A 9,909-nucleotide genomic window follows, 5' to 3' on the forward strand; every position below is an offset into this window, starting at 1 on the left:
GGAATGCTGCAGTCCAGTTCATAAAAGCCGAGACCAAGGTCCAAGCGGCATCCCCTGACCAAGTTATGAAGAAGAGGCATGGAGGCTTACCGGGAGGTCTGTCCACACTGGTCTCACGGTGGTTGGACCACGCAGACGGGCAAGGAGACAGCGCCACTGGGTACACCATAAGCCAAGCAGCCAACATGAGCGGGCCCCTGCGGCCACGCCATTGCCCCTGTCCTGTACCATCAAAGAGGAACTCTCCATGGCTAGGTCCCTCACCCTGGGAACCAGCAAGAGGATGCAAATCTTGTTGACGGAATTTTTGGACAAGTCGATCTGTATTTGTGTTTGGGCAACAATATGCTTGTGTGGCATGGCCTGTGGCCTTAATTGATGTGCTGATTCTAAATGAAAGTTTTCATTACCACCAGACTCTGCATCACCGTATATCCTGATTATACTTTTTCTTATATAATGCTTGGTATTTTAATCCATTGTCACAACTTCTCTACATATATGTGCTATCTCCTAATGTTGTTCCCTTAATCCTTTACTTCTATTGTGTGTTTTCAATCATCAGTGTGTCTTCTGATACATGAAAGCTGTAGCATGATTTAGCGACTTTGTGACTAGGCCTGCGAGGAAAAGGTCCTCCAGAAGCTTTTCTAGCGATTCAATATTTAGTAAAGATAAATAATACAGCATCACGACTCAGTATATAGCGTGTTTATTAGCACATGCCCATGTCCACCTAGTAACCATGATGGTCCTGGAAATGGTACTATCAGGAGTTTTCAAATTTGAATCTGAATCTGTTGGCTTTTGATCCCTAGATCAATTCAACAGGAGCTACAACGTGTACGTGCAGCAAAGCTAGCTAGCAGCTCGATCGATTTTGCATGCTCGTAACGTATGTGAACCTGGGATTTTACTAGCCCTAGGATCGGATCGACTGATCTCTCGACGGAACGTCCCGGCGTAAAGTAGCGATAGAAGAAACACGTCGGTTGATGGCCACAGGTGCCTGTCGCACCTGTTAATACTCTTTATTGCTTTGATCTTTTCTATTGTCTGATTACAGGGTTATACGTGAGTATATATAGCAGCTAGGAGCATCAACCTAACCTACTCGGATAGGGCTTCCAATCCTATTGCTACTATAGGTGCCGGATCAGTGTCCGACTACACATGACTTATGAACTACAAATTATGTGAATAGTAAACTTATATTAATATAGTATTGTTTTTGTTTTTATTTGTTCAGAATACCACAAAAATCATTTCGTCATGAAACTTTACACGTGAGTAATACACCAGATAAATGTTTGTTTCAACAAAATTTCAGGAAAAAAAATGAATTTTGTTATTATTAATTAAAAAACAATTCTGGTACATGTGCACCCATGTCCCAAGGTGTATTTTTGAACTTGTTGGCAGCTACTCCTTCCGTTCCGTTCCAAAATAGATGACTCAACTTTGTACTAACTTTAGTACAAAGTTAGTATAAAGTTGGGTCATCTATTTTGAAATGGAGAAAGTAAAAAAATGCGTGCTTGTTAGGTGGCTGTCGTCCATTCTACTAGGAAAAAAGATCGTTCAAAATAAATTTCAAAAACAAACAAACTTAAAAGAAAAAAAAAATTGTTCTATGGCTTTAGGCTTAGGGAAGGTGCTTAGTAGAATAAACCTAATTTTCTCAAGCATCGATGATTAACTCAATTGAAGAGATGTCTAATTAAGCATCTATCCTCTATAATAAGTAACAGTGCTTAAGAAACATTGGTTTATTTTTGTAAGCACCTTAGAGCATCTCCAGCCACGTCCCCAACAGGCCCTCCAAGGCGTTTTTTTTAGTGCCGGCGGCCGAAAATCGGCACAGTCGCGCCCCTAGGATCTCATTTAGTGCCGGTTTTGGCCGAAATAACAGCCGGCGAACCCGAACCGAACCCAAGCGCCCGGGGGTCGCCTGGGGGCACCGGCAGAAGCGAAAAGAGGCGTGGGGCCGCTCTGTCGGCGAGAGGAGGCCCTTTTCTCGCCGTTTCCTCCCGCTTTCCCCCCTCGGCTTCCCTCTCATTCTCCATTCCTCCCACCAATCTTCTCCTCCTCCCCTCCCAGCCGGCCGCCATGCCGTCGAAGAAGTACGTGGTCCCCGCGCCGTGACGGATGCCATCGCTGCCGCCGCCACCCAGCCGAAGCAGAGGAAGCAGAGGGCATCGCCGTCCAAGCCCTGGGCATGTCTAGCGCCGACTGGAGGGCGGAAGTTCAGCTCCGGGAGGCTGTCACCACTGACCGGCGGAACAGGGCCAACGCCAAAAAGGCCCGGGACAGCGCGACGCTCACGGCTGCGGTGGTGGCGGAGCAGGCGGAGCGCTCGGCCGAACAAGCCGAGGCGACTCGCGCCGGGATGATGAATCCACCCGGCGGCCACGGCCCGTATGTGCCCTAGAGCCAGCAAAGCGTCGGGCCTCCGGTCGGCTTCTCGTCGTTGCCACAACCCTGGGGCTGCACGCCGTCGCCGGGCTACGCCGACGGCGATGCGCATGGCGGGTTCAACCCCAACATCACCTTCCCCCATGGTCACCAGGCCCGGCGCACGCCCTCGCCCGCCTTCGCCGGCGTGCAGTACCCTCCGTACACCTATTCACCGCCGGCCTACGCAGCCTCCCGGACGCCACCTCTCCATCGTGGTGTGTTGCCCTTCTCACAAGCGCGCCTCCTCGTCGCATCTCAGCGACACTGACGCGACGGAGGCCGACATGGATGACATCATCACGACCGGCTCGGTCGCCGCCGTGTCCCCCTGGTTCACTGCCAAAGACGACACAATGGACCTCAACGGCGACATGGACGGCGAGCTCGACTATGGCGAGGAGGAGCCAAAGGAAGAGGAGGAGGAGCCGGCGCCTGCTCCGGCGGCCAGGACCGGCGAGCCGCGCATCAAGTGGGCGTCAATAGAGGACGAGTGCCTCGTTGAAGCATGGAAAGTCGTCTGCCTCGACCTGATCACCAGGATGAACGAACCAGAGATCGACACGTATTGGGACCGTATCAAGGCCGAGTTCGACGAGCGCAAGCTCGTCCACCCCTACTTCAAAGGCGTGCACATGCAGCGCGGGTCGAAGGCAATGGCGAACCATTGAGGGCTCATCCAAACGGCGTGCAACAAATGGCATGGGATCGTCGAGGAGATCGTGGCTCGCCCGGAGAGCGACACCAGCATCAAGGATCAGGTATAGCATGCCGGCCTCTCCCTTTTCTTTTCGCCTTGTGCGCGCCCGCCGACTGTTGTTCCTCGGCGCAGCTGCTGTGGATGTTCGCCATGTTTCGCCAGGACAGCAGCGACCAAGATTTCAAGTACCTCCACGTCTTCAAGCGGGTCCAGAAGTGCGAGAAGTGGGCGGATGACAGGCGCACCCTCGCTAAGGCCAAGGATGCGTACAAGCCGGACGCGCCGACGCCAGGCGCGGCCGACGGGCGCCCGAACGGCAACGAAGGGCCAAGAAGGGGAAACACGCCGAGTCGGCTACCGCACGTGTACAAGACTTCATCGAGCATTGCCTCGCCGACGCAAGACCCGGGCCGCCCAGCGGAAAGAGAAAACCGAGGCGCGGTGGTCGGTGTTGGTGACGAACAGCACTGTCAAGTTCGACCTATTCCGGACCAACGTCATCGCGAAGAAAAGGAACACCGACCTGGCTTTCCTGATGGGCGGGGCGGACATGTCGGCGATGGACGAGTAGGTCAAGGCGTGGTACCTGGCGGAGCGCGGCCTCATCCTGAACCAGATGTCGTCGACGGCGCCGCCAACTCCCACGCCGAAGCCAACACCGCCGCCAAGCCCGAGCGATGATGCCTCCACGACGCCCAGTATTACAGAAGCCGCAACGACGCCGCCCTACACAGAAGTCGCGCCGACGCCGCCCAGCCCGCGCACGCCGACTCCTCCGATGCCGGAGGGCGTCGACACCGCCGTTTGATGCGCCGAGTCCTTTCTTTTTGCACGCCTAATTTTTCATTTGATCGCCGAACTGTGGCAAGGTGATCGCCGAACTATGGCGCTGATCGTCGGACTTGTAGCATTTTTTGAGGACGGGAAATGGACCACGTTTGAATTTGCGACGCCTTAGGGGCGGCACCTGGAGGCGTGGCTGGGACCTACATCGCCCCAGGGCCTAAAAATCGCCTGGCTAGCGCCCGAAAGAGTGCCGACCTTTGCATTGGGGGCCGAACGAGTGAAGATGCTCTTACAACAACTCTAATGCTTCGTCTAGAAAACTTACCGTAAAAGCGGGATGTCTGTAAGTTTTAGGGAAAGTTTCCCAAAAAATAAAACATCTTCCTCTAAATCTATTTTTATTCTATGTTTACGGGATCTACTCTTTTTTCAAACTTCCTATTGATCAGTTACTCTTATGACTGATGGGCCCACCACCGGGGGACCGGGGATTAGGGCATGTGCAACGGTTTAACGGCTCCTGTCTATAATCTCTGTACATGTCAGATTTAGTCTGTACTACAGACATCTTCTACAATGCATCGTCTGTATAGGCCTAAAATTATGGGGAAACTTGAACCGTTTCTTGAAAGAAAACAAACGCGGGTTGCAGATGGGGGGCCTTCCACGGCTGCGTGGGCGGCGTGGCGGTGGCGGCGCTACAGCGGCTCCTCGATGGCCGACCGGAGTTCCATGGGAGGCGTCGTCTCCGACTCGATCTACTCCGGTTCGTGCTGGCTACAGTAGCGACTACGGTTGACGCCAATATTGCCTGGATGGACCTGGCGGGTGGGCATGGATCCGGGGAAAACTCCAGGCCGGCGTGGTGGCCGCACCAAAGTCGACGCCCTCGGCGCCGATTCCCTTCCTGAAGGCTTCGGTGTGGATCATACGCCCCCCACCTCTGCCATGAGCACAGGCGAAAGCCTCTGTTCCTCTGTTTGGACGACGATGGCACTTTGGTGTCGTGTTCCTTCCTGAAGGCGTCGTCTGAGGACTGCTCAGGGTGCTGGAGTTGCTGGTAGTTCGGAGTCGACGCGAGATGGCATGTAGGTGGAGCGGTGTGGCATCAACAGTATCATCGACGGTGGGTCTCAGCGGCATGGCGCAGTGGAGACTCGGCGTCCGATGCGCGGAGATGGACTCGCGCAGGAGGAGGAAGTTGTCTGGCGTCGTGGTGGCGTCGACGGTAGCTAGACCGTGCAAGGTAGATGCATCAATACAGCTCTGAACATGGATTGGTGGCAAGTGGCTGCGGCGGCCTCATACCCGGCAGGCGTCCTGGTTGAGAAGCACGCCTGACTGGTGGGTGCCCATACCCGGCAGGCGTCCTGGTTGAGAAGCACGCCTGACTGGTGGGTGCCCATACCCGGCAGGCGTCCTGGTTAGGACCTTAGGTCTTAGATGTTAGGTCTGGCTGCGATGTCTGTTTGGTATTAGGCCCAGGCTATCATCGCCCCTTCATCAATCGGATAGGTGTAGCGACAGTTGTTGCTTAGATGGTGGCTTTAATCTTACTGTTGTATGACTTTATAAGGTTTTGTGAGAATAATTAATAAAGCGGCTGCATGCATCACCCATGCAGAAGCCGGGGGTCATCCTCCTTTTTTTTAAAAAAAATAAGGGAGCGATTAGACGATGGGCAGTTTCTCTCTCGTCCTTCTCTTTCGTCCGTGCAATAAAAAATCCTACGTGGACCTGTTTATAGACAGCTGACTCAACCTTACATGCCCTTACGACTCACCATTCAGTTACCATTCAGCTGTAAAAAAATAGTCCATTCAGCTTCTTGAGCAGTGGCGGCTGCAAAACAGGAAGGCGAAAGACCGGAAGTCGAACCTCCGATTCTCACGGCGCCGGCGGCGAGGTGAGGCGAGGCGAAGTGGCCGAGAAGCATCCAGACGTTCCATCCCATTCCTGTCCCCACTAGTCATTTAAGCGTTTCTTTGCTCCGCAGCGCCGACGACGCCCGCAGCCTGCTCGACGGAATGCCTCCTAGGAAGAAGCGCAAGGGTGCGTTGCCGGTGTGCGCCACCGACCGCATCGGCACCCTCCCCGACCATATCCTCCACCACCTGCTCTCTTTCCTACCAGCGCAGGTGGCTGTGCGGACGTGCGTGCTCGCCCGCCGTTGGTGCGACCTTTGGAGGTCCGCCACAGGCCTGCGCATTGTCGGCCTCGACGACGACGAGAGGCCTGTCCAGGCCCAAGACCTCCGTAAGTTCGTGGACTATCTGCTGGTCCTGCGTGATCGCACGGACCTAGACACTGTTGAGATCAGATTTGACACTTTCCTGGAAGACGACCTGCCCTATGTGAACCTATGGGTCCGTTCTGCTGTGATGTGCAAAGTTCGGGTGCTCACCCTTCATGTATGTGGCGACATTCAATACCTCTGCCTAGATGACCTGCGTCTTGTCTCTCGGCATCTGAGAACGCTGGACCTTCAGGGTGTAGCCCTACAGAAGACCTTCCTTGATTTTGCTAGGTGTCCAGCATTGGAGGATCTGAAGATGGTTAATTGCCTCATCAATGCCAATAAGATATCATCTCGTTCCCTGAAGTATTTGAGCATCACTGATTGCCGCTCTTACTTGGATTGCCGGATCTGTGTTTCTACTCCGGGCCTTGTCTCTCTGGAACTAGATGCGTTTGATGGTTCAACCCCTTTTTCTTGAAAACATGGCATTGCTACAGACTGCATTGTACAGGTGAAAACATGACATCATGTAATCAAATACAATCATATTCATACAGTCGAGTTGTAGGCCGTAGCGTTTGTTTGCCGGTATATTCTCGCACCGTTTCCTTGTAAATAAACCATACCCCCAATATGTACGGTATGCAGAGAAGGCAAATGGCAGACCGTGAAAACAGTCCGACAAAAATCCTACGGGACCACCAGAGTGATAACTCCCTCCATCCCAAAATAAATGACTTCACTTTGTACTAACTTTAGTACTCCGGCGGCGTTGTACACGTCACTGCCTCCCAGCAAAAAATGGTGTAGGTCTCGCAAGGTCATAAAAATATCTTAGATCTAAACAAGCCTGGAGCATAGCTCACCATTCACCAAACACACCTGAAAATCCTCGAATCACAAATTACACAAGCCAATTTAGTATTCACGAATATGTCTGGCCACCACCAAGTGGTCGAGTGCCCGTGTTTCGACAGTGCCCCTCCATTCCACAGTTCTTGCATTTGTTGGGCTTGCGAGGATGTTTTGGTGCATCCCCCGCTCAGGGTATGTTGTCCTTTTGTGTCCTTCGCAACGACATATGCTACGAAACATTGTATGTTTGCTCAGACCTTTGTATGGTGCTTTCTCCCGGCTATTTGTCGGCCTACCAAGACCCCTCTGCTTCTCTGGAGGTGCTAGCCCCTAAAGTGGACTCAATCTGACCGAGATGCACAAACAATCTTGCTGGTCTGCACCACCATTTGCTAAGACTGCAATGTCTCCATTCCCAGTTAACCTGCCTGCGGGCATCACAACCTGACAATCTTCAAATCCCAGACCATCCCTCTTCTCCGCTATTGGCGCACAACTCAACCCCGGTGCTTTCAGACCAGCCGACATGTGCTCGAAGGTTTCAGCAGTTGCATCCTCCATAGCATGCACATACAGAGTCAAATGCCGGCACCTGAAATACTTATTCAGCGTCTTGTTTTTCTGGTAGTGCATGAGATGGCCAGGCAGTATATACCTCGCATCCTTTGTCCGCATCTTCACAATGTGTTTCTCCGGTATCTCCTCGAGTGAAGGACATCAACCTGCATGTGACAAAGATGAACCAGCGAATATCTTAATCTATCAAAGTGAAAACTGAAACAAATATATTTAGTTGAACCACCCAAATTAGTACTGGCATGTATTACCCGTCAGACATGGCAGCAAAGCATTCCCGTATGCTCGAACTGTCCTTGATTGTCACCTCATAAGCCACTCTGGAGGAATAAGCCTCAAACTCACCGATCAACAGCATGTGGTTCACAACTTTGTAGAACTCAGATCTGACCTCGTTCTTCTTCGTGTACAAAGGACCTAGGCTCTCCTTCGCCTTCTTCGGTGTGTGCCACTTGCACCACCGGTGCATGGTGTCCGGATACATTTTGCTAATGGCACCTTCATAGCTATGTTATGATATGCGTAGTTAGACAAATATGAGTCAGCATGGTATATGTATTCCAAATATTATATTGTGAACTGCAACCTAAATACACTGCCCAACCTGTCAGGATAGTTTTCAGGGCGGGGCCTCCCATCATCCGCAGGTACTCCGCGAATACCCACTCAAAACTCGACTTGCTCGACCCTCATCGGCAATCCAGCCAATATAATGCTCTGGAAATGGTTGTTCACTCCAACAAAAGGCCCAGATGGCATGTCGTACAGGTTTGTCCTGTAGGTTGTGTCAAAAAAGTGACGAAATCCCCACATCAAATTCTTGACCCTGCTTTGGCTATCCGCAAGAATTCGATACATTTAGTCTGGCTCACTAGCTACAATGTCAGGAAAAACTCGAAGGTTTTCCTAACATCATCGTCCGCCTGCTCAAGGATTATCTTTCCGCATATGTTCCTCAAAGTCCTCTTAGTGAACAACACTTTCTCAAGAGGTCTGAAGAAACTACTGATGATGTTGTTTTCCAGGGTTCACATTATTTTCCTTTAAGCCGCTACATTTGATCCTCAGTGTAATCATCAATGTGCTTGTGTGAGGGCCAGACCAGTGCACCTTCTCTCCCATTGTCAGTGATTGTGATTCTCATGATGCTCAGTTATGTAGCAGCTACTGCCGAACGCCCGCAAGACCAACTATTTGCCGCCTCTCGCTTGCCCTGCACACCAGAAACCACATGACACAACCCATGCAACTCATTCAGGCCTTCAGAACTGTGGAACAACAAAAACAACATATGAGCAGGTAGTACTCACCGAGTAGCCGCAAATGAGCGTTCAATCTGAACCATACCTAATCCCAATGCCCACCTCCCGCAAATACAAGTTGTACAGTTGTATGCTCGCCAAGGGAGTCGAAACTCAAACCAAGCTTTGGTCTCATTACACTCTTCGTCGGCTCCTCAGCGAATTTGTGGAATTTCTCTAGCTCACTCATCCTCGATGCGCGCAGAGTTCTTTCAGGTGGTGCACTGCCCAGCGGTGACAAAATTCAAACGATGCCATGACACTTCTCCAAAATCCCTGAACAAACATATATTCGAATTTCACTTTTCCCAAATCCCCTGAATATTCCAGCGACACACAAACAAATATTTTGCAGTGGTGAAATCGCACAGCACACACAACTATGCATATGGCTCGCTGGTAAAACAGATAGAACGAAGTAGTGCGGCAGCAGGGCCAAGACTGTGCGGTTGGGCAAGACTGTGCGGCAGCAGGGCCAAGGGGGACCGGATCTGGATGTTCAAGAGGAAACCTGCAAGTCGCACCAGTCACCGGCGGTCGCAGCAGGGGGCGGGGAGCACCAAAATCGTTGGCCGAAATTTCAGCGCCGCAAATCAAATCAAGGAATCGAAATACGAGCAGCGCGAAGGGGAAACTCATCAGTCCACGGGATCCATCAGGAACACCAACCCTCATCTTCAATCCTTGCGCCACCGAAAGAAGCACAACCTGCCGCAGAAGCAAGGGGACGGGATCTCGCGAACCTCCAGTGGGTCTCAATCCTCATTAACCGACGGAGACGCGTGAACAAATTGCCAAGGCTCGACGGCTCAGGTTTCTCCTGCCATCCTGGTCCACGGCGCAGACCAACCCACACGATCTGATCCACGGCTCACGACCGCCCTACACGGAGAGACGTCCACCGCTTCGAAAATGGCCCACAAGCATGCACTGTTCCATGTCGTATACAACGTGTATCCTTAATATTCTGCGCTATCGGTCGGACGTGTCAGACCGAG

At 52.0% G+C, this 9,909-nt stretch overlaps 1 protein-coding gene and 1 long non-coding RNA gene across 3 annotated transcripts; one reads left to right on the plus strand and one right to left on the minus strand.

Moving 5' to 3' along the window:
- The first annotated feature begins 5,728 nt into the window (after positions 1-5,728).
- Positions 5,729-6,731, plus strand: LOC123050811 (putative FBD-associated F-box protein At5g53635). The gene is made up of 2 exons (XM_044473542.1): positions 5,729-5,846; positions 5,937-6,731. Exon 2 carries the CDS (start codon positions 5,968-5,970, stop codon positions 6,655-6,657), a length of 690 nt encoding a protein of 229 aa, XP_044329477.1. The 5' UTR covers positions 5,729-5,846; positions 5,937-5,967; the 3' UTR covers positions 6,658-6,731.
- A 25-nt stretch (positions 6,732-6,756) lies between these two features.
- LOC123050812 (uncharacterized) lies at positions 6,757-9,687 on the minus strand. 2 transcript variants are annotated; one of them, XR_006423851.1, is made up of 5 exons: positions 9,581-9,687; positions 8,921-9,187; positions 8,215-8,823; positions 7,862-8,116; positions 6,757-7,756 (listed from the first exon to the last, which is right to left on the minus strand). It is a non-coding gene; the product is annotated as an uncharacterized lncRNA (long non-coding RNA). The 2 variants fall into 2 exon arrangements; XR_006423850.1 differs by having other exon boundaries at positions 8,921-9,671.
- Between the last annotated feature and the right edge of the window lie 222 nt (positions 9,688-9,909).

This window comes from Triticum aestivum, chromosome 2D (genome assembly GCF_018294505.1).
Source record: "Triticum aestivum cultivar Chinese Spring chromosome 2D, IWGSC CS RefSeq v2.1, whole genome shotgun sequence".
Taxonomy (NCBI): Eukaryota; Viridiplantae; Streptophyta; class Magnoliopsida; order Poales; family Poaceae; genus Triticum; species Triticum aestivum.